The sequence below is a fragment of the Trematosphaeria pertusa genome (genome assembly GCF_010094035.1).
Source record: "Trematosphaeria pertusa strain CBS 122368 unplaced genomic scaffold BU26scaffold_6, whole genome shotgun sequence".
NCBI classification, from domain to species: domain Eukaryota; kingdom Fungi; phylum Ascomycota; class Dothideomycetes; order Pleosporales; family Trematosphaeriaceae; genus Trematosphaeria; species Trematosphaeria pertusa.
The window spans coordinates 1,432,312-1,454,708 of NW_022987217.1; the positions used below are offsets into that span (position 1 = coordinate 1,432,312).

General features: G+C 50.7%; 9 protein-coding genes across 9 annotated transcripts in view; 4 read left to right on the top strand and 5 right to left on the bottom strand.

The window, feature by feature from the left end:
- BU26DRAFT_504484 (uncharacterized protein) overlaps window positions 1-1,662 on the bottom strand; it is a gene marked incomplete at both ends in the record, with an annotated part of 2,658 nt that extends 996 nt beyond the window's left edge. Inside the window, one exon of the mRNA XM_033826779.1 lies at window positions 123-1,662. Within this exon, the coding sequence (XP_033685095.1) occupies window positions 123-1,662 (1,540 nt within the window). The remainder of the gene's footprint in view (window positions 1-122) is intronic.
- Window positions 1,663-2,274: 612 nt separating this feature from the next.
- BU26DRAFT_295392 (uncharacterized protein) lies at window positions 2,275-3,407 on the bottom strand. The gene is made up of 2 exons (XM_033821704.1): window positions 2,681-3,407; window positions 2,275-2,615 (listed from the first exon to the last, which is right to left on the bottom strand). The coding sequence occupies exons 1-2, from the start codon at window positions 3,323-3,325 to the stop codon at window positions 2,442-2,444; spliced, it is 819 nt and encodes a 272-aa protein (XP_033685096.1). The 5' UTR covers window positions 3,326-3,407; the 3' UTR covers window positions 2,275-2,441.
- An 83-nt stretch (window positions 3,408-3,490) lies between these two features.
- Window positions 3,491-4,695, bottom strand: BU26DRAFT_504485 (uncharacterized protein; the record flags this gene model as incomplete). Its single annotated transcript, XM_033826780.1, has 2 exons — window positions 3,491-4,399; window positions 4,687-4,695. The coding sequence occupies 2 exons, from the start codon at window positions 4,693-4,695 to the stop codon at window positions 3,491-3,493; spliced, it is 918 nt and encodes a 305-aa protein (XP_033685097.1).
- Window positions 4,696-10,498: 5,803 nt separating this feature from the next.
- Window positions 10,499-11,543, top strand: BU26DRAFT_593797 (uncharacterized protein; the record flags this gene model as incomplete). Its single annotated transcript, XM_033834887.1, has 2 exons — window positions 10,499-10,929; window positions 11,003-11,543. The coding sequence occupies 2 exons, from the start codon at window positions 10,499-10,501 to the stop codon at window positions 11,505-11,507; spliced, it is 936 nt and encodes a 311-aa protein (XP_033685098.1). The 3' UTR covers window positions 11,508-11,543.
- A 2,070-nt stretch (window positions 11,544-13,613) lies between these two features.
- On the top strand, window positions 13,614-14,259 carry BU26DRAFT_425594 (subtilisin-like protein; the record flags this gene model as incomplete). The annotated part of the gene is made up of 2 exons (XM_033823635.1): window positions 13,614-13,889; window positions 13,951-14,259. 2 exons carry the CDS (start codon window positions 13,614-13,616, stop codon window positions 14,257-14,259), a joined length of 585 nt encoding a protein of 194 aa, XP_033685099.1.
- A 292-nt stretch (window positions 14,260-14,551) lies between these two features.
- Window positions 14,552-15,411, bottom strand: BU26DRAFT_518541 (uncharacterized protein). Its single transcript, XM_033828840.1, has 4 exons — window positions 15,207-15,411; window positions 15,116-15,144; window positions 14,861-15,066; window positions 14,552-14,808 (listed from the first exon to the last, which is right to left on the bottom strand). Exons 1-4 carry the CDS (start codon window positions 15,377-15,379, stop codon window positions 14,629-14,631), a joined length of 588 nt encoding a protein of 195 aa, XP_033685100.1. The 5' UTR covers window positions 15,380-15,411; the 3' UTR covers window positions 14,552-14,628.
- Window positions 15,412-16,157: 746 nt separating this feature from the next.
- Window positions 16,158-17,491, bottom strand: BU26DRAFT_504489 (SGNH hydrolase; the record flags this gene model as incomplete). The annotated part of the gene is made up of 2 exons (XM_033826781.1): window positions 16,158-17,125; window positions 17,176-17,491. 2 exons carry the CDS (start codon window positions 17,489-17,491, stop codon window positions 16,158-16,160), a joined length of 1,284 nt encoding a protein of 427 aa, XP_033685101.1.
- Window positions 17,492-19,021: 1,530 nt separating this feature from the next.
- On the top strand, window positions 19,022-19,875 carry BU26DRAFT_563978 (uncharacterized protein; the record flags this gene model as incomplete). The annotated part of the gene is made up of 3 exons (XM_033833231.1): window positions 19,022-19,135; window positions 19,390-19,480; window positions 19,556-19,875. 3 exons carry the CDS (start codon window positions 19,022-19,024, stop codon window positions 19,873-19,875), a joined length of 525 nt encoding a protein of 174 aa, XP_033685102.1.
- Window positions 19,876-20,605: 730 nt separating this feature from the next.
- Window positions 20,606-21,528, top strand: BU26DRAFT_563979 (NAD(P)-binding protein; the record flags this gene model as incomplete). Its single annotated transcript, XM_033833232.1, has 2 exons — window positions 20,606-21,047; window positions 21,110-21,528. The coding sequence occupies 2 exons, from the start codon at window positions 20,606-20,608 to the stop codon at window positions 21,526-21,528; spliced, it is 861 nt and encodes a 286-aa protein (XP_033685103.1).
- Window positions 21,529-22,397: the final 869 nt, after the last annotated feature.

Below are 22,397 nucleotides of genomic sequence, written 5' to 3' on the forward strand. Positions count from 1 at the left end.
GTCGTCCTCTTTGCCATTGTCGTCCTCTTTGCCATTGTCGTCCTCTTTGCCATTGTCGTCCTCTTTGCCATTGTCGTCCTCTTTGCCATTGTCGTCCTCCTCGCCATTGTCATCCACTTTACGCCCATTCTCCTGTTCACTCAACTCCTTCTCTAGATTCCACACCCTCTGGTCCTGTGTGAGTTCCTCTGGCATGTCATCCGCCCTGGCCTTCTCCGGAGAAACGAACTCTGGATCGCCACCCTTCATCTTGTAAATGGCCTTGATATCCCTCTTGCACGCCTCTAAGTACGTCGAGGAGCCCCATTCATGAATCTTCCTCACTGCTTTGTTGAGGCAGTCCAAGCCAACGCTGTCCGTGGTCGCGCCAGCCTGGCAGCGCTCAACCACGACGCCACTCCACGCCCCGGCCGCCGCGCTCGGAGATGACGCATCTTGAGGCTTGATCTCGACAAGGCGCCACTCCTTCGGCGACACCAGGATGACGAAGTGGAGAAGGAATTTGCTGCTGTCTTCTGATGTAGCAGCAGGCCCTGAGTCGCGATTCGAAGGTGCCGCGGCACCGGCACTATTGCCGTTGTGTTGTTGATGTTGTGGTGGCTGTTGAACCTCCTTCTGCAGCTTCTTGTGGTAATCTGCAAGGAACCAGCGGTTGTAGAGCGCTTCGATGCCGAAGAGGAGGGGTTGCTTGTAGTTGTGGAAGTCCTCGTGCAGGGAATTGGGAGTGTCAGGGACGACTTGCACGGTTAGGTAGGGATACAGGGTCTTGCGGAGATGGGGGAGGAAGTCGAAATTCCCAGTGGAGTTGCCGCTGAAGATGTTTTTAGTGAATGCGTAGAAGATGTATGGCTGGACATGCCACTCTCTGGATAGTTGAGGAGGGATAGCGTTGGGGGTGAGAAGGGTGCTGGGTTGTATGGAGCCGTTGCCTTTAGCGTGCGTTCCAGTAGAAGTCTTCGCCGGGCGCGACGGAACTGTCCTAGATTGCGTTCTCGAGGCTCCACGAGCGTTCGATTTTCCAGACTCCGGGTGGTTGGTGTGCGAATGAAGAACAGGTGGTGCATACCATTTCAACTTGTCGTCCTTGGTGACCCTTGTTGGGCGTTTTGTCGCATCAGCTTCGTAGTCGATAACGCGTTGAGGCATGCCGTAGGTGCCAGTTTCGTCAATGGGTTGCTTGAAGAGATATTCAGTTATGAAGGCCCGGAAGTCTGACGCATCGATGTCGTAGTTCTTGTTGAGTAAGTTTCTCACGAGATCTTTGTTGCTGCCAATCATACATACGTCGTTGATGTTGATGGAGGGGATGATGTTGGTGTTAGGTGAAGAAATTTGGAGCTGGGAGAAGACGCCGCTATCAACCACGGTGATGCCATGGCTCGTTTTGAAGTCTTCGAAGTCGTCGGGAGCACGCTTTGAGATTGGAGTTGTGCCAGCCATCGTAAGCTGCCGTTCCGATTCAAGAACCTTTGACACAATTTTCCAGAGCTGATCGACAGTTGCAGGATCGGTATCAGGAACTTCTTGGACATGGGCGCTTTCCGTGAAGGGGTTAAATACTTCTCCGAAGGGATTGCTATCCAGGGATTTGTTGTTTTCTTCGCAAGCTTGCTCTAAGGAATCATCTCGTGGATGTGCCATCGCTTGATCATGCACAACCATGATTGAGCAGAGAGATTTGGCACATGGGCTTGGGGTTGATACCGATTGTGTTAGTCGAAGTTATGGGTCTAGATGGAGGAGTTCCGAGAATGTACTAAAGGGTCCCTACGCCAAGAGCGTCCGTGCCGAGGTGCTTTTGAGGCCTTCACTTCATGCTGCTCCGCAACAGATCGTCGGCAGCAGCTGTTACGGTTTGCGCTCCTCGTTTTTGAGGGCTTCACTGGGGAGTATCCAGGACCGAGTAAATGCGCCCATTGCCGACACTACCTAGTTAAGCTTACATATTCGATATTTTGATGCATCCGTCGTGCGACGTCGACTTCGATCGCGTCGGTGCCTTCGAGGTTAGCCTTGTCCTCGGTGCTTTCAAGGTTGATCTTGTCCTCAACACCGTTCGTACAATGTCGAAAATTCCCGAGCATCGGTTCGGAGCGTGCTCTAGCATAGCTGAATAACGTTAGACGAAACGCGAAACTAAAGAGTTATAATATGTCGTAAGTTTGTAGAGTCGCGAGGATCCCGAATAGTTTCTTTTGGAGGGCCAAGCCGATATATGTGCGAGTTATAAAGACGATCAGCTGGGTCGTTGTATTTGTCAGCGAAGTTGCAGGAGGCGAGAGAGACGGGCCAGGCGTTTGTCCGGGGATAGGTCAAAACGGCCGAAAATGTTGAGTGAATGACGGCAATGAAGAGTTCTGGAGGGTAACGTGGCGTAGCTTTGACACAAAGGTTGTTCCCCTTGCCGTGCCAACCGGAAATCCGCGAGTCCGCCTTCGACCTCAGCAGTTCCTGCAATTGCTATTCTCTCCGCCCTTGTCCGCCTTATGGCATTGAGTGCCGCACCTGACATGGTTGTGAAAGCAGGCACAGCTATCACAAGCCCCCAAAGTGCAAACGCAACCCTTCATAATGGTCTTCAACGGTTCCGTCTCTTTATTCGCACCCTGCCACTCCTGTCAGGACTAGTCAGTATATACTCCGACACAACGAGCGCGGCAGAGAAACAAGAAAGCCCCACCTTGAATAACTTGTCGATCGACTCCCAGCGATGTGGCGGGGGCCACTTGTATACGTCGTCCGCATACAACTTGCACTCCTTCATCCGCGCGATGCATCTCTGCATGAGGTGGTAGAAGTCCTTGGCCTCGTCCTCGTTGGTGAGCTGCGGGTACGCCGTTTCAAGGAGACTGAGTTCCAGGATCTGCTCTAAGTCTAGGGAGTCCCAGTGCATCGTGCCCCGCATCAGGACATTGGTACAAGTGTACGGGGCATGAAGATTCCCGGAGGGTTGAATTAGTAAGTCCCCTGCCCTGATCTTTATGGCAATGGGCTTTATTGCAGGTGCATTAGCATAGTCCGCCTTCCAACGCTTGAATTCCCTAGATTCTTCCTCGGATCCTGTCGAGGGCAACGGCTTGGACTTCGCCGAGGGTCGCGGCTTCTTATGGTTCTTAGATCCAGATTGGGTCCGAATGGCCGGGCTTTGGATCTCCACTCTGAGACTCTCGGATATTGGCCCTGGGTATTGGTGTGGACAGTTCGCTTCAGATCGCAGCCATGCCCGTAGGTCAAAAAGGGTCAGTCCCAGACAGGAGAGCCAGAGCTTATCGCCGTCTACCCCCTCGGCAGTAGTAATCACACCGTGGCGATCAACGTGCGGCATTGACCAAGAGCTAAGCTTAGCAAGCAGGCCAAAGGAACGTGCGTCCGTGAGGTCAGCAGAGAGGGCGCCCTTGCCGCCCCAGCTATTGCCAGAGAACTTGGTGAGGAGTTGAAGAGACTCAATCCAGGGAAAACATTCCGGCTCAGGGTTTGGGACTGAGCCTTTCTAGTCGAGGCAATTCACTGGGGGAAGGGAAGGATCGTTGAGATAGGCCCCAACCTTAGCCTTTAGCATCGCACGAGGTCCTATGATGCCATCGTTGTTCTTCTTCTTTGTGGTTGATGCCTTTACCTCGCCTTCATAGTCCTGGACAGTGATGAACGGGAAGATTTGCGTGTTGCGGAGGTATTGGTCGATGGTCTCAAGATAGGGCGGTGGATTCCGGACTTCCTTGCAGACCAGGATTGGGATCCTCAGTGGTGCCTGGCGCATGATCTTCTCGGCCTCCTCCATGGTAGCTAAGATAATGGTGTCCGGGGGGACCTTAACGGCCTCCCTTGCCTCCCACTCTGAGTAGAAGACAATGTTTGGAACCTTCGCGGCCTTCAGAAAGTCGTCCAAGAATCGCGGAAGCTCCTGCCTCAGCCTCGAACGCTCTGGAAGGTCGCCGTGAGCCTTTACAAGCGCGCCAACATCGTCGATGCTTTTCTCGATTGCTTTCCTAATGTCTTCCTCAATATAGAGCTTGCGTTCTTCCAAGATGGAGGCAGCTGAGCGCCCCTGGTGCGGATTTACCGGAGGATCTTTTGGAGATAAGGTTGCATCGGCCAAAGGCTGTAGTGCAGGAGGGGGATAATTTGATGTAGGCTCGATATGGGGTGCAGTGGTGCGTTTCTTGACGTAGTGTCTCGAACATTGGGAATTCCTCGATCCATCCAGTTTGAGGGCAAAATCCGTCTCGGGTCGTATGTTACCGCACTTAGCGCAATATTGGTCTCCAGGGCCGGCGCGTTCCAGAAGGCGCTCCTTCCTCTCATTGTCTTCGGCCCGTCTCTTCTCGCGATCCACCCTCTTATGATTCCTGCACTGCCTATTTTCCGAGTTGAATTCTGACTCCGGCCGATGGCCCTTGCACTTGGTACACCAGCGCGTACCGTCCCGAGGAGGTTGTGGCGTGCGCTTCCTCTTTTTATTTGCCGTGTTGGGCTCGGCTTGAGATTGATCCGTGTCCAAGGTGCGCCATCATTGCCGTTGGTTAGCCTTCGCAGTAGGCCCTACAACCTTTAGCTCCTTTTGGTCGGCGTGCAAAAGTGTGCTAGCGGAGACGCGGTAAGAGCGGTGTTAGACCAACGTTGCGAGTGTGTTGCGAGTGTTAGAGGGTTGCGGTTGCGGGGCTGTGAGTTAACGCCCGTGCGCCGTACTATCGCCATTTTAGGCTACCCCGGCGAGTGGCCACGCCCCACGAAGTTGCTGGCCACGCCCCACGAATAGCCACGCACCACGAAAAGAGGCCACGCCCCACGAAAACGAGCCACGCCTGTGCAACTCTCGTACTCATCTTTCCGCAGAAGTTGCCGGTGGAGTTCGGATTCCAACACAAAAATAGGAACAGTCGGTCTGTGCAGCTTGAAGCGGCTATGAGAAGCGTGAAAACGCTCATCGAAGCACCCCAACTTACCCGTACAAATAATCCTGCCCATCTGTCTCCTGCCAGTCGGCACCCCCACCACACACCGGCCCTTCGCTGACGGGAACGCCTTATTAACATCCACCACCCCAACCCAGAAACTCTACAACTTCCTGCAATAGTCCTGAGCCCGGAGGCTGGATTTGTCTCCAGGTTACGCCTAGCTCAGGTATGCGCCGTTCCTTCTACATGCCCCTATGCCAGCTCTTCCATATCCTACGCCTCAAAATGTAATTCCGCCTACAGCCCGGTGTATTCCGCACGTCTTGTAAATCCCGGCGATAGGGACGATCCCGGCGCCCGTATTGTGCCATCGGAGGGCTTTCACTATTTCAGCCTTGCTATTAGCATGGACGCCATGTACATCCCTCTCCGCTCGAGGGCTGATGGCTACAGTCGGACTTGAATATTACCAGCGGCAATGTAATAGTATGCCCAAATGGGAGCTTCCGGTGTGACCTTCTCTAGCATCTTCTGGTATTGCCTTGGTTGAGTGTTCAAGCCAGGGGGGCGATTTGGTGTAAATAATCGATGGGCCTTCGAGAAGGGCTTATGCTGTCAGGCTGGCAGATAGATTGCATGCAGCTCGAGGCGCGGCAAAGTGGAGAATCGGCAGCGGCAAATCTAGAGCGGAAGTCCCCGTGTATGGACTATTCGCCGCTCTTCTGCTATGCTGCGGCTAGCTGATGACACATAGCGAGGATTATGTGGATGGTATGAAGGCGGCTCGCTTGGAGGGAGGGCGGAGGTTGGCATCGATGACGGGCATTCGGCGGCGGTTCCAGCTTGGTCTGCTTCTCCAGAACCATCCCACGCTGCCTCAAACGAAGGGCCGGTTCCTTTCAGGATGACGCCTATCCGCCTTTGTGAGGAGAGATCATGGCTGTCCGAGCAGACAGGAGCCCGCCGAGAAAGCCGCCGAAACCCACCAAAAGCCCGCTGTATTTCTGCATCTCACCGAAATTCGGCTGAACGACTTCTTAACCTCGCACAAGACACGCATTCCTGTGGGAAGAACCTTGCCTAGGTAAGGCGGTAGGAGCATGCCGCTTACACAGCCGTTTTTCCATTTGAGAACCAGACCCCATGCAAGCGCGTGTCCCCCATGTCAACCCTGGAGTAACCAAAGAAGTGCGGCGCACTCCCTTGTGCGGGATTTTCCTCTCTTGACGGCGACGTATGCGCCGCAGACGCGATTACTGTTCTGGTGTTACAGTGTTCAAATTAACCTGGCTTCGTGTTCTGCTATCTGCCGGCTATGTGGCATTGTCGGACGCAATACCTGCTTGTAAAAGAAGGATAGGGTAGAGACACTAACATGGTGCTCTACGGCGGTAAAGACACGATGAACCTCTACGACTCACGAGCCCGTTGTTTCCCCCCGCAGATAAAGGGGCTACTTTGTACCTAGCGCGCGACTAATCTTTTTTCCCTTCATTGCATGTGCTATAGATAGTCTTTCGGCGTTCTTTCTCTGCTCAGTCCTTGCGCGGAAGCTCTCTGAGCTTTCTTTTATTTGCAGACTTGATCGCGGCACAGCCCACGTTGGTTTACTTGTCCTGCGTGCCTTTCCCATTGACGTGGTGTGGATGGTCAGCCCTTCAACTAAGACCGCAAACGAAAGACCGTCGAAATGTTGATCGGGTTAAGAGTATTGGGGAGAACTAGACTGGTTTGGAGAGATACAGACGTAAGAACTGCAAGATAACCTCTTTGAAATAATTATCTAATTAAGTAGGCAGACTTCATCGAAGCGACTGGTCCAGGCCTCGGACAAGGACTATAGGAGGGACGACTTAGGGAAGTACCTCTCTGCGCACGTTAACATGTACAGAAGAATTGCCCTCTCTACCTTCGTGGACACGAAGATCCGGGCACGAACAGATCAGACCTCTCCGACACAATCGCGCTCTGGAACTTATACCTCCCGTCATTTTTGTACGGGTTCCAGCCTTGCGTGCGTCCTATCTACAGAAACGCCGCGCCGATTGACCGAGCTGGCTGGGGCCGCTACTTGCATGGCCTTATTATCTATCAGATCAGGTTTAAACATCTCTATGGCAGGCATTGTGCTTCTGTTCTAATCGGTGAGCATCTCTCTAGGGTTAGCGAATCCCTCCTTATATCGCTTTGGAGATGTTCCTTTTCGTGTTAGTCCTTTGCGCTCGATCACGAATATGTACTCGGCAACTATCGTGCATGGTTCGTTTATTAGGATGAACGCTCTATTAGATACACCTTCACCTGTAGAAGGCTTTAAGGCGGTCTGCATAAGGTCCTTGTTTAGATCTACTGTTCTGCGTGCTACTTTACATCTCTCTTCATCTTATCAGGAACTAACTTGTCCCCAGCTACGGCCATATCTCTCCCAGCGGTTGCGGTTCTAATTGTCTCCCTGAGAGTTCTAGAGTAATTACTAATATATTTTGCATAGATCGGCTTGCTATAAATGCAGTCGTTTTCGGGTTCTCGCTCCGCTGGAGGCGCAGCGGAAGACAGTATGGGCATCGCCGAGACCAGCGCCGTGCTATTCTAAGGACTCTATCGCCCTGCCGCATACTCACTTCTTTATGGGCCGCATCGCCGTGGAGGGGGGTTTATTGTGCTAGTATCTGCTGCTTCCCCATCGACAAAATCAAGTACAGCCTAGGCTACACTGTATAACTGACGAAGTCCTTTACTATGCAGTTGTAGCCGCTGCAACCCCGCCACCAACACTACGGCTACCCTTTCGTCCTCCTTTTTGAATCGCAACTCTCCCCCGCAGCATTATCGTCAGCTGCGCCAACATTATCTCGCTCGCCACTAGCATCCTCGACCTCCTCAGCTGGCTCTTACACAGAATTCTGGACCCTTCAAACGTTTTCCGGACAGCCACCACCACCTTCTTCGTCTTCTTCTTCTTCTTCTTCTTCTCGCCCACGATCGTGCATTAGACGAGTCAGAGATGGCGTTCGGGCTCTTGTCTACAGCGTCGCCATTTATTTGCTCCTGATAAATGAGTCCGCCGTTGTTACAACGCTTACCTCGCTAACGGCTCCGTGGCAACAACTCTGACTAAACAATACAGCTCGTAATAGGCATCGAGCTTGTTACGAAGGGCGTGGCGGGAGAATTCAACTCCGCGTCGTTGTTCTTTGGCATGCTGGTGAGGAATTTGGGCGCGCTGTTGTATGTTCTATGCGTCTATGTTAAGCCTAATGTTTACTAGTCGAGCCGTACATCTGCTCCTTTAGATACTAGTCTACGTAAACTATTTGCCCTAATTTGAACGGGCCAATCGACGGCGTCGCGGAAGCTCGCGACGGCAAGCTCGTGGAGATATTCAAACACAGTCGTCCTTAACCTGAGCCAACCTCTTCATCTCTGCATCCCCCTGACCATATCCCAGCCTCGTACTTCTAGCCATGCACACCCCTTTATTACCGCTTATGAACATGATCCACAAACGGCTCCCCTAATGCCGGCACTACCTGCGCGGACTCTCTGAAGCTTCCTCCCGGCACAGCTTTGTAGGGGAGATTACAATCAAGTTTCCTAGGCCCGACGATGCGCCTGGACGTGAGCGGTCTATCGTCTAGGTAAGTCCTCGCTGATGCCCCAAACACGTAGATGGACACATGCTAATAGTCCTAATACCTAGATACCTATTCAGCTAATCGTGAGCATGAGCAAGTGCCAGGACAGCTCATGTCTCATGCAGGTGCGTGAGCCCGGGTTTGGAGGGCTCAATGCGCACTTGTAGTAAGTTATTCAGGTTCACGGATAACGTACTTCACGGGCGAAAGCCCCACACGGGCGAACCCCCCACGATTTCTTGGCAAGAAAAATCAACGAAAATCAGCCCGTTTTTCTTAAATAACTAGGCGAAACCTTAATATTTTTCTATAAAAATTTATATATATATTCTTTATAGTATATTACACCTTATACTAAAGTTACACTAAGATATATTACGTAATTAAAAAGCTATACGTATTTAAGTAACTTTTAAGAAAAAATCTAGTTTTCTTCTAGTAAGTACTATTATATCTCTATAATAGTCTATAAAACTTACAGTATATAGTATTTATAACCTAATAAAGGTTTCTAGAAAACTTCTATAGAGCTAGCTCTTCTAGGTATAGCGTAATAAGAGATAGAAGTTAGAAAAATATCTTCTCTAGAGTTTTCTCTTCTAACTATATATATATATATAGTTAATCTAGCTATAAATCTTATTATTATATAAATTATAGTAGACTTTAACTATATAGAGCTTATTAACTAAAAATATACTAGCTTTAAGTAGTTATTTAAAAGTAAAGTCGTTTTAGTAGTATAGTATAGAAAGATAGAAAGATACTAAAACTATTTTAAAATTATTACTTCTAAGTATATAGAAGGCTTATAGTATATATAATCTTATAATATATAACTTTATATAGCTAGATTATTAATATATATCTATAGTTAGAGAAGAAAAGTCTAAAAAGAGTTTTTTAAAATTCTATCTCTTATTACGCTATACCTAGAAGAGCTAGCTCTATAGAAGTTTTCTAGAAACCTTTATTAGGTTATAAATACTATATACTGTAAGTTTTATAGACTATTATAGAGATATAATAGTACTTACTAGAAGAAAACTAGATTTTTTCTTAAAAGTTACTTAAATACGTATAGCTTTTTAATTACGTAATATATCTTAGTGTAACTTTAGTATAAGGTGTAATATACTATAAAGAATATATATATAAATTTTTATAGAAAAATATTAAGGTTTCGCCTAGTTATTTAAGAAAAACGGGTTGATTTTCGTTGATTTTTCTTGCCAAGAAATCGTGGGGGGTTCGCCCGTGTGGGGCTTTCGCCCGTGAAGTACGTTAAGTGTATTCAATGCCGTAAACCACGTGGACGAGCTTACTAGTCTTTTCGACTCTCTCCCAGCGCGGAACGACTCGCGGGCAGCGAAATTATACCCGCCTCCTCGTAGCTCTTGAACGGGGGACTCTCCTGCAGGCGCTCACGTAGACCCGCACGTGGTTTCAGCCTACCCGTGGACCAGCCGCCTTTCTTAAGGCTGACTGTACGGACGTGAAAAAGAGATGGGTCATGGGCGGAACGGAAATGCCGGGCGCTCACCTGCTTGGACATGGCACGTTTGAGGAGTTCCTGCGCGCCTACCATGCAAAGATGATCGCGATCGAAGGAGACGGAGGAACGTTGGAGAACGGGCATTTTTCATTGGAATGATCTGCACGGAGTTGACCCTGGACTAGCTTACATACAGTGCGCTAGCCCATAACTATGTTCGTTAAGAAAGCCATGTACGGCCTCCTGGAAACGCGTTGCTGGCGGCAGGCTTGGTTTTAAAAGAATCCGGTACAACTTTCTTCCTCTCCACACGCAGTTGCACGGAAAATTCTCGCCGCTCTTCTTCTTGGTATTCCTCTTGGCTATGCTCTTGGCGGTCTGCTGAAACTGTTCCCAGAGGGCGGCTATGCCTTCCCGCGAAGGCGTTACTCCTTTCAATCCTGCGAGCTGCAACTCTCTCACCTACAATTAAAATGGCTGACCCTCTTAGCATTACTTCTGGGATTCTGGCCGTTGTTGGCGCAGCCTACACCAGCACCAAGGGCCTTTACGATCTTATTGATGGCCTCCAAAACGCGCCGAAGGCCATCGCGGAGATGAAATCAGACATTGGTGCCGTGCAGGGAGTTCTGAAGGCCCTCGAGACGAATCTGCGGGAGAAGCCGGCCGCCTTGACGCCGATCTTCGAGCGTGTCAGAATCAAAGAGACCGTTGGCGCCTGCGACGATATCACGAAAAACTTCACGCAGACGATCGAGAAGTACACGGCCCACTCCAAGGATGGGTCGTTCAGCAAACGCGACAGGTTGACCGTGACGTTCCGCAAATCCAAGCTCGACGGTTTCCGGACCCGGCTCAACGCCGCCAAAGACACGGTGCAGTTCGCGGTCACTTCAGCCAATTTGTGAGTGCTGCCAGGCCATTTACGCCAACCCCTCAAGAACTACAGTCTTAGCTGACGAGTTATTATTTCTAAGAACAATATCCTCGTCTACTTACTCCTCGACCGAAGACCTCAAGGCGACGCTAGAAATGCATGAAGACGCGCTCAGGTCGCAGTCCCAACTTCTCGTTAATATTGAGAAAGACATCAAGGACCTGGAAATCGACGAGGAGGCCGAGGCCGACGAGACCAACGATATCATCGCCATCACGACCCGCGAGCGCGATCTCACGCTCGCCATCTTGCCGGTCCTCCAGAAGTCGTGTGCGGAGGCGCTGGCGGTCACGGAGGCGCAGGCCAACAACACCACCCAGAGGTTCGGCAACGTCACCGCCGAGGACTTCTCCAAGGTTGGAGCTGGCGTGGTTGGTTCCCACCTTGGGACCGGGAATGTGCAGCAGAAGTGGGGGGACACGAAGGCAACGAAATCGAGCCAGGCATTCGTGGGCCGCATGGACGGTCAGGCTTTCAGGGACTTCTGGAGTAGTCCGACGCCAAACTCGGACGCCGGTCCCAGATCCGGAACCGGGGGTGCTTAGACTGATCCGCCTAGGTCTCTCAGGAACTCTATACAGCTCTCACGTTAATGTAACGCTACTTTTCGCGCCTAAGGAATCGAAATCTGACAAGGTGCACGAGATAACATCTTGGGTGTGATATGCTCAAGTCCAAATTAGCCCGCAAACTAGTTATGTGCAATTGTTCTTATTCAACAACGGTCTTGATAACGTTATCAGTTAGCCGAAGTTCAAACGGGGCGAATTTACGTGGCATGGAGGGGTAGCTGCGTCGGCGCCAAGTACACCTGGAGACACGGACCGGGAAGATCTTGAAAACCCTTCGAGATACGCGATATTGGTGCGCAAATATTGACTTATTCATTGGCCTGGTCGTCATGGCTTCACGGCGGAATCTAAATGGCCTATCACAGCAGTTTGGCAATATTTCCCTCGAGAATTCCAAGAGCATCGTGGGTGCCGTTGACATCGACAATGCCTCTTTTACTGTGGAGCGAATGAGCGCGAGCATCTACTCCGGGATGGGAGGTTCGTAACAGTCTCCCGAGCCCCCCGGCAAATCCAAACTAAAGGTGCATGCACAGATCTGGTCGACAAGGTTATCACGGCCTTCGACCTCGATAACAACGATTATGAGGGCGACAAAGAGTACATCCCGGAGATGGCTATAAATACGGGGAAGTGGTTCTTCGAACATACCAAATTCAGGAACTGGAAGGATTCCAGGTCTTCCAGCCTGCTTATAGTCACCGGCCCGAGCGACCAGGGGAAATCAGTGATGGCCCGCCACTTCGTAGACCATCCGCCCGAAGATGGCTCAATGAGCTACTTCTTCTTCCACAAGCGTAGAGAAGAGGCCCAGTCTCCGGTGTGCGCCGTCGCTGCTGTGCTCCATCGTTGGTTTAATGACAAGACGGATTTGGCGCGCAAGAAAGCAGTGAGTTGGCTCACATAATCTTGGAACGTGGCTTAAGGTGCCATAGCCCCGTTGGCTGACTTCGGGCTGAATATCTAGATGAAAGCCTTTAAGCATAACCGAAACTTGCACAAGTTTAATCTCATGTGGAAGATATTGGAGCAAACAGTGATGGAGCCGGAGTCAGGTACACTGTACTGCGTCCTGGACGGGCTGGAGAAGTGCCGGGAGTCTAGTGAAACAGAAGTCGGCTTGCGAAACCTCCTGAAGGCGATCGCGGGATTCTTCAGCACCAAGAATCATCAGGTACGGACGTGCTTATGGTTACCTTCCTCATCTGCCCAATAATTGCCAATATGAAGGAGCCTCCATCCTCGAGTGAACTGAGGTAATCTGACTGCAGTTCTAGGTGCACCGTGTAACCCACCTGAAGATTCTAGTTACGGCCCAAGCCTCGGAAGCCATCGTCAGAGAGATTCCAGACTGCGATCACTGTGAAGCAGTGATGCGCTTTGACTGCGCTGAAGCTGAAGTTGCTAGTATGATAAGTCGAGACATTGACGAGGTTGTTAAGAACGTCATTATGGAAATCACCAAATCGCCTCTTAGCAGGATCGATCGAAAATTCCTAAAGGGTCTCGAGGCGCACGACGAGTTGATATGGTCCGAACTACAGAAAGAGCTGAAAGAGTATGGAATGCAAGCGGACATGATATACGCTGGCCAGAGAAGAAGCTTCATCACAAGCTGGATTGCCGTAACGTTGGGCCACAGCATCAATAGCGACCCTGACGACGACAATAGATCAGGGCTCGAGTCTTCCGATTCGGACGTGGCAGAGGCAGAATTAGCAGAAAGCGTAGAAGGCTCGGAGGCAGATGTCACTATCATAGACTCGGAGAAACAAGCGGAGCCCGTGGAACGAAGCAGGAGACAGTCTACAGTCCAAAAGGCCGATGACATTAGCGAGAAAACGGTAAGTACTCAGGAAAGGCCGGTCAGAAGAACGCCGAATTTCCGCCAGCCAAGAGCCAGCGCCCGCCAAGGTAAAAAAGAGGAGCCACGTTCTGTTGCGTAAGCTTTCCACACCTTGAGCAGTGAGTAGAAATGGTTCGCTTGCTAACGGCTTTCGCAGCAGCAAGAGCTCCGCCAAGTGGTTTGACTATTACGAAAACGAATTCTTGTTGCCACTGCAGATGTTCACTAGCACGATGGACTTTGCGGCTGGCGAATGGGAGAGGAGGCATGTGAAGCTGGCAATTCTTAGCTCTGGGGTAAATTGGTCCGTACTTGGACTGGAACGCCATGATTTGCGACCTCACGTCAATTTTCGGAGCTTTGTAGAGGACGATCCCGAAGCACTTGACAAGATCGGTATCGGAACCCAGGCAGCGAGCTTGCTTCTGAAGTTGGCCCCGTCCGCCGAGGTCCATGCCCTCAAGGTCACATCTACAGGTAACATCAAGTCATTCACTCCCATTGTTGAGGTTAGTAGCCCTGGGCCGCGAACCCACTAGTGAGATCCTTGGTCTAATCGAGTTGGGCTAGGCTGTGAAATATGCTATTTTCGAAATACGAGCAGACATAATATGCATGGGTTTCGGTTTCCACGATCGAGTCTCGGAGCTCCAGCAGGTTATCCGTCGTGCTGCAATGGGGGACTCAGGTCACGACATCATCATGTTTGCTGCTGCTGGAAACGAAGGGGCCAACCAAGTCGTCGCTTATCCGGCTCGAGATCCAAATGTCTTTTGCGTCTATTCCACGGACGGATTCGGTAATAGCTCGCCATTTAATCCCGGCTTGTTCGATCCAAGCGACAACTTCAGTACTCTAGGAGAAGAAGTTGAGATCTAGAATGAGGCTGAGGCTACCAGCACGAGAAGATCAGGGTCAACCTTCTCTACCACTATCGCCTCAGCAATGGCCGCCGAGATCCTCAACTGGTGGCGCCATTGCAGCATGACGGGGTATTTCGACCGCGAGAATATTTTGGGTACGCATGGAAACGGGAATATTGGCAGAGAGGAGATGCGGAAATTGTTCGAGCTAATGTCCATCGAGAGAGACGGGTTCAGGTATCTGGTGCCTTGGCAGCTATTTCGCAACGGAGACATGAGGCTGATAGCAAGTAAGATAATGCATGCTCTTAAGTTTAGCTAATTTACCGGACTGGAGTTCTGCTAGGTTCCCAGCAATTCATCTTGAGATATAGTAGTAGGACAGCTATCTGTTCGCTATAAAATGCTGCAATTCCCTAATATAGCTGCCCCTTTCCTTCACTGGTGGACATGTATCGCCATTCCGTGGATCGTCATCATCCCGATCTAGACACACGTCCGCTTCGACACAAAAGAGTCTCTCTTGCTGAGGTGTAAAAGCTTCGAATCTCCACGAGTAGTGACCCTTTCGACATCTATTAGTCTTCCTTCAGTTTTACTAATCAACAATAACTCACGAATGGCAAATCCCACGGCGAAGTAAAGCCCTCAAATACAACCAAGGCCGGGCCTTTCTTGGGTGGACACTGATCATTCCCTATTTGGTCGATTGAGACTACGTAGTCGCAGAAATTAGTAGTGAAGTTGTGGCCTGGATGATAGTTCTCGTAGACTCCGTGGGCCTTTAGCGTTGAATTTCCCGGAACATCCTTTGAAAAGTTTCCTTAGAATAGATCAGCTCTACTCTCGGGCGTTCTAGTGGTCTACGTTACCATAAGCATTCACATGGAATACTTGATCTCTGTCCCAAGCAATGTTAGCCCGTAGCTCACAGTGAAATGCAAGATCGCGTGTTGGACGTACATCAGTACAGGCTTCGGATCCAACTGAATGAGCCCAATGGTGAATATGTCGGCGTTTTTTGTATCGTTGCAGAACCTGAAAGGAGTATCGCCTGGTGGAACAGCACGGCTTTTGAGAGCCTGAGCCGCCAATGAATCGTGACAAAGAAAAAGCCAGAATACCAAAAGGTGCATACTGGAAGTACAAGTAGGTATGCTTGTCGTTTTGAGCGTGGTAGACGTTCTATGGGGGTACCGTGGCTTCTTACAACAACAAGACGAGAGAGGCACAGCCCCTTTTGGCCGCCACGGGCACGGGCATTGTGCAGCTTGGCCACCAACTCCAAGCCAATCGTTCTGAAACAATCTGTTTCAGCCTTAGCATCCTATCGGAGTTACCGAAAAAGCAAATGTGAAACCTCTTGTATGATATCGATCGATGATCTTGTTCTATTTGTGTCTTCACTCGGCCCTTAACGCCGGAGTGGCTGACGTCGCACCTTTATGCTTCGACTCGCTGGACAGCCTCAAGCCTTATTGTATCGGCCGAATTGTCCCGTCAAACACGGCCAAAACGGGCTTTATCGCGCAACTCAATCTTCGCCGGCCAATATACTTCAGCTCTTATGACGAGTGCTGGGATGCTAAGATGTCGCGTTGTCATGGTGTCGCGTTGCGAAGGCGTCGCGTTGTCGCGATGCCTTAATACTTGCCACGTACTCTAAAAGTAGATTAAGGCGGTATGTTGCTTTCGACGAAACTCCTCTTGAGCAATTGATAAAGGCATCTTTAGAGTTCGCGTTGCGACGTTGATTTGTGAGGCATCGGAATTAATTTGCCGGCTACACGGACCTCGGGAACGAAGAGGAGAAGAATGCAAAAGCTCTATTCCATTTACGACGCTGTAGTACATTAACCGATGATATCTCCGCCTAAAAACCAAAAACCTCTGAAGTACAAAACCTATCTCTTCCTAAGAACAAAGTGGCACACCAGATGAACCACAAGTGCACCCCGAGGGACAGCACTCTTCACTAGTGCATGGCGCGGGTGGGTTATCCTGTCTATACTGGGCGAAGATCCTATCTCGAATAAAACGGTGATAGACGACTTGCGGGTGGAATACCCGCGCGCGGAAACCGATTGAATCCCAGCCGGCTGTCGTGGAGGTTGCCTTTTCCTGGAGCTTCGTCTCATCGATAGCATCGTACATCGCGTTCTGCATGTCAACGGTGTTTGGCCATTTGATAAGGATGTCTTGCGCATTGAGCTGGCCCACAACCTGGCTGTATGCACCTGATAGTAGAGCTACCGTCGGGTCGGTTTGGGCGTCATCCGAGGCTTCTTTATAGGGATAATGCCACATGTAGAGCTCAGGGTTCTCAGTGTCGGGCTCCTTAACGCCTGGTTCGCAGTATCGGTGGCCTTTGAGCGCATCGTCGCCAAAGTTGTCTTTTTCAATGTCAATGAAAGTGACCCCTTTGTCCGAATTTCGGCCAACTGCTGATCGGATAGCCTCGTTCAACGCATCGCTCATGTTGTTGAAATCTTGCCGGACCTGGAGTGTCATTCTAGGGTGGTCCTTCCCATCATCGACTGGATTGGCGCTTCTTGCAAACGTCACGTTATCGCACTCTGTTGTCTCGGTTGAGAAGAACTTCGGATACCCGGTAGCGTACAGCTTGAACTTGTCGCCGATGGGGCCATTTCTGCCTTTCTCAACAATCTTCTGGATGAGCGAGTCGAGGTTGTTTACGAGGTCATCGCTCTTGAGCAGTTCCCAGGAATGTGCTCTCTGATCCTCGCAAGTCCTTCGTGTTGGTCCTCCGAACCATAGGCTGACATCGATTATACAGTTGAAGATGATGCCGGGGAAATCAATATCGTCGCCGCCAGCCGTCAAGGTCGCGAAGCTTGGATTTCCAAATGCTGGTCGAGGTCCTGGCAAAATTGAGATTAGCGAGGCGCTGGATCATGCACAGTGTGCGTACCGTATTGCCAACTTGGACCGGTGTCCTTCTTCTCATCGAGGAGCTGCCACTCTGCAATCTCTGCAGCGAGAGCTCCTGAACAGGGAACATTGTTGAAGATGTGGTCTCCGGCGCTGAGCTCAGAGTCGTTGTTCAGCTGCACCGGATAGGCTTCATTGTAGCGAAGACAGCGACGGCCGTCAACGTAGTCTGTGGACCCAACACCGGAAGCATACGAGTCTCCAAGTGCTGTCCACTCTAGCTGATCGGCACGTGGATTTATAACCAAAGAATAGATACCAGAAATGAGACAGCTCAAAAGTACGAGTCGAAACATTGTATACTGTATGAATTGAGGACAACTCTTGGAGAATGCACTCAGGTACGGTTCATTCATGTTCAGAGGAGGCCGTTATATACATGAGGCACTGGAGTGCGAAAAGATTGCTGTCCGATGTTTGATACCTGTGCCCTAACGGTGCTCACCTTCGCAATTTCTGGTCTAGAGGATTATGTCTGGCACATCAACTCTGCCACTTCCTTTTGATCCGTGTTCCTGTTCACGAAATCCATCTTTTGGGGCTGAGGACACATGGGAGGTTCAAACACGATCTGCTATCAACAGCTGTCTAATGTCGACGAAGCAACCTGGGGTGACGCCAGAGAGGATAATGCCTAGTCTAGATGGCCCGAGAACTTGTTTCGTCGACCATGAAACGAGATTCGTCCGCCATGAACGACTGGGGGAACTGTAGCACTTTCTCATCACAGTAGCGACGACGCACGCTTTCGGTGGCATGAATAAAATGCCTGAAGGAAGACGCACCATTTCGTTGATGATGAAACAAATCCTCCAGTAAGACCATAATTCCCGATAAATTCGCGCCGAGAGTGTCTTCTACGCCGCCCGCCCCCACACCTTTTCGACTGCAATTAGACCCGAAGGATGCGTTTGGCCACAAAGGAGCCGGATGCTAGTCTTCCGCCATAGGCGCCTTCATCACAGACTGCTTTAGACACGTTGAAGGTTTTTATTTATGGCTCACAAACCGACCCCGAGAGATACTTCATCAGAAGACGAGCGTAGCGCACTATCCCAAGCATTTAGACCACTCTATCAAGTTAATTCTAATAGTCTACATTTTCTCCTCTAATTCTCCTGTGTGTCCTTTCATACCTAGGTAGCAAAGACCATTGTCGATGTTCGAATTTGGTACATGGGCGATCCCTACGATTCGCTACAAAACTTCGCCACCTTGCCAAGCCATTCGACATGGTTCACGTCTCACGCGGCACTCTCGCAGTCTTCCTTACACACGTCTTTGTCGCCGCCAGAGAGATGGACCAGCAATGCATCAAAGCCACCAATCCCGACAACGATGAGCTCAGTGAAGTCAGCACGGTCTGCTGCCCTACAGATTCGCGCGGCGACGTTCCAGAACCAGGCAAGCTTCCAGTTCCGACTGGATCGACGACTATCATTGGACGCGTCAAGAGAGACACCGGCAGGCCGTATCTTATCAGCACCGTGGATGGAACGACTGTAGATGCATTCAAGGCATTTGCTCAGCAGCCACCCCTTGATGGCAAGCAAGGCGACATCATCTCCTTTCCGAATGTTCCCTAGGTATCTTACCAAGTTTTGGATCTCTCGGATGCAGATGCCGCTGATATTCGTAAAAATCCGATGATCGCATTTGTCGAACCCATCACAGAAGACGACGGCGCCGCGCTTATGATTTCTCACCCAACTATGATGTAAACCCGGACATTGAGGAAACGGGCGCTGCCTAAGTCGCTCAACCAGAGAGACGAAAGCGCATATCACCTTGGCTTGATTGCAGCGAGGAACCAGAAAAACGATCCAATGAAGCTGCCGAGTTATGGGTTTGAGCCTTCCCTCGGGCAAGGCCAGGCCATCTATGTCCTCGATTCTGAATATCGCAAATCTCACGAGGAGTTTGATACGTCGACGCGACAGGTCCGCAACTTCGCCGTCTCCAATCGTTTCACGCTCGATCCGATCATGTCCCGGTTCCAGACGCGTTGAAAGCGCCCGAGGAGATGACAAACATCAATGATTGATTGATTGAGTTCGCGAGTATCGCAGCGGGATACACTATGGCGTAGCTTCCCTGGCCAACCTCGTCGTCAAGTTCAGAAATGCGGCCAAACCCCCAACAACCCGTCCAATCCCAAATTTTGCCCCGAGGTGTTATAGGCTCAGCTTTACAGGCGGCGTTCCAATTTGTGTTCGATGATGTCGCTCGTCAAAGGCAGAATAACTATGATCCCAACACAAGGTTAATTGTCAATATGTTCTATGGTGAGTAAAGCACTAACTAATACGCTCATTGGGAACCGACACTCACCAAACGTCTAAGCTGAATCAAGGACCAAGGGCATACTAGCAAAATCGCAATTACGGAGCGTGCACTCGCGAGATGCAAAGCCATGGACATTACCATCGTTGTTGCGGCAGGCAACGAGGGCACATTACATATGCTAGATGAGCTTGTACCCCAAGCATCCGGAGCAGACAGCATTTTTAGTATGATCACTGTTGGTGGCGTGAATAAGGAAGGGAAGTACTACAGGGCCACTGTTAATAGCCGAGGCCAGGGTGCAGGCGGCGAGGTCAACTTATACGCCGGCGCTGCGGACGCTACAGCTTTACGGTCAGGTTACCCGATTTATTCGGGATCGATGGACTCGAAGTGAGCGCTCTCAGTATCCACCGCGCTGTGCAGCCTCCGAGACTGCTACACCACGATTAGACAAATCGTGGCGCAAGTTCGGGATGGGAAAAGATTCCGAGTCCGTCTCGCGCGTTCTAGATATTGGAGTGGAAGAGGACGGTACCGTGCTCGCCGATCTAAATACCAGCATTCATTGTGGGAACAAATCCAAACCGGCGTGGGATAATATCTGCATCGACACGACGGTGGATGTAAGCTCGGCTGTGGGAGCGCCTCCGGAGAATACATATACATCGTGGCGTACTTAGGTTCTTGAATCCGGACTGCCTGCTTCTTATAGGAATTGGTCGCTCAGTGTAAACATTGAAATTATTCCTGGCTAAAGAAGAAACCCTCTGCGTTCAAAAAGATTGCAGCGGGGCTGACGGGAGTCCAGTTGTATTGCGCTATTGGGGCCGTAGCGCGGGCGGCTGACTTGCCGATCCTTCCTGTAGTACCTACTTAAATGTTAGCGGTGAAAAAGCCCACTATTTTACCCCTATTTCATGTACCTGGGGTGTAACCCCCAACCCCCCCCCCCCCTCTTCAACATGTGTATATATATAGGGCCCTCTGGCGCCCCTACTTCTCAATACAGAGCTCCTTTTCTCCCTGAAATTAAACCTGTTGCTTTCCCTCGCCGACTCTTCGCCTCGAACCGTCTTATACCTCTTTCTTTTCGCATATACGTTGACTGTTCCCGTAAGCTCGCCATGAGCGACTCAATGGTGCTGATCACTGGCGCGACTGGCTTCATCGGATTCCGAATACTTGTTGAAGTCCTCAAGGAAGGATACGCAGCGAGGGTCGCAGTACGATCTTCTGAAAAGTTCGAAGTATTAGCCCAACATCCGCTTCTACGGCCGTATAGCCTCGACGGGCGTCTCCAGTCTGTTGAAGTTCGAGACTTCTCTGCTCTGGATGCCTGGCAAGACGCTCTGGAAGGAATCACCTTCATCATGCATGTGGCTTCGCCACTGCCTTTACCCATGTTGGACCCAGAGAAGGACGTCTACCAGCCCGCCGTGAGTGGAAATGACAATCTTCTTGAGGCTGTGCTCAAGTCTTCGACCCTGAAACGCGTTATCCTCACATCCTCTATCGTTGCCACAATGCCGCTTCCGCCTCGCGGACCAGGGCCTTACGGCCCAGACTGTCGACTCGCGATGCCATCAGGGCCATTCAAGGATGTCTACGATGCTTACCAAGCATCCAAGATCCACTTGCTCAACAAGAGCCGGGATCTATGGAAACCCATAAGCCAAAGTTCGACATCATCAATACCTTCCCTGGCTATACGTTCGGCAGGAACGAAATGGCGACGAGCGCACAGAGCATGTTCTCCGCACTGAGGGTCACAAGGGCGGCACATTTAGATGATGTCGCGAAAGTTCATGTTCGAGCGTTGGATCCGAAGGTCGAGGGCGATCGGAACTATGGCGTTTCAGTGCCCATGCAATACAATGATGCCATAGACATCGCCCGCAAGAATTTCCGGGACGCATTTGAAAAGGGAGTACTGAAGCCTGGGAACCAGCCCAGCGAAGTGGTTGAGTGGGATGCGCGGGGAACAGAGAGCGCGTTTGGTATAAAGTTCAAAGGGTTCGAGGAGATGGTGGTGGATGTTGTTTCTTAGTATCTGGGATTACTATTGACCGAGCAAGACACGGTGTTGTAGCTCAAGTCTGGCGTTGTGGAAAGTAGCGCTCGCAGCCAGTCCGCTCGAGGACCTAGTAAACGTCGAGTAACATACCACAATCAATGTCCGTGTTGTTGAAAACGGATGGGCAATTTGGGCAAAAGTGAATTAATCGGGTGAGAAGACATCGTCTAAGAGCGAAATAACCTTGGAACTATATCCATGGATGTAGCAAAATCACGTGCGTTCAGGCACGTGATGGGTGCTGCACACCTACCTACCTAGGCAGGTAGCCAGACCGCCTTCATCTCCGCGAACAACACCGTCCAAGGAAAGAAACCGAGGGAAGAGATGCGCTGCTTCGTGCGACACTCCGTGGCAGTCCACTAACCATATAATTCTCTCGTAGGGCCGTAGTAACGATGTATCGTAGAGCACGGAGGATCGGGGATCGCGAGGCAAGCTTAGGTAGCCATGAGCCCCTTGACGGCCCATAATCACGCGCTGAATCATCTCAGTAAGAGACTCGATCGCATGTCCATGGAGCAGGAGCAGTAAGGAGTTTGGATCTATGATCTATGCCCTTGGGAAAAGCGACGGATTGGTATTGAGCTCGCACAGAGACTACTTGCGCGTGAATTGCATCGAAGCTCCGAGTGCATTGCGGGTCACCACGTGCATTGAGGGTGGCAGGTGCACCGAGGGGAACAAGTGCAATGGGAGGTGTGCAATGTAGATGACAACGGGGAAGTACGGCTTAGGGCCGAGCAGCAACAATCAGGATACTGTGGTTGGCCGGTTGCGGCCTGCAGGATGCGGGCAGCTGGTTGCCCAGATTCTCGCACTGCATCTCGACCCCGCTCCAC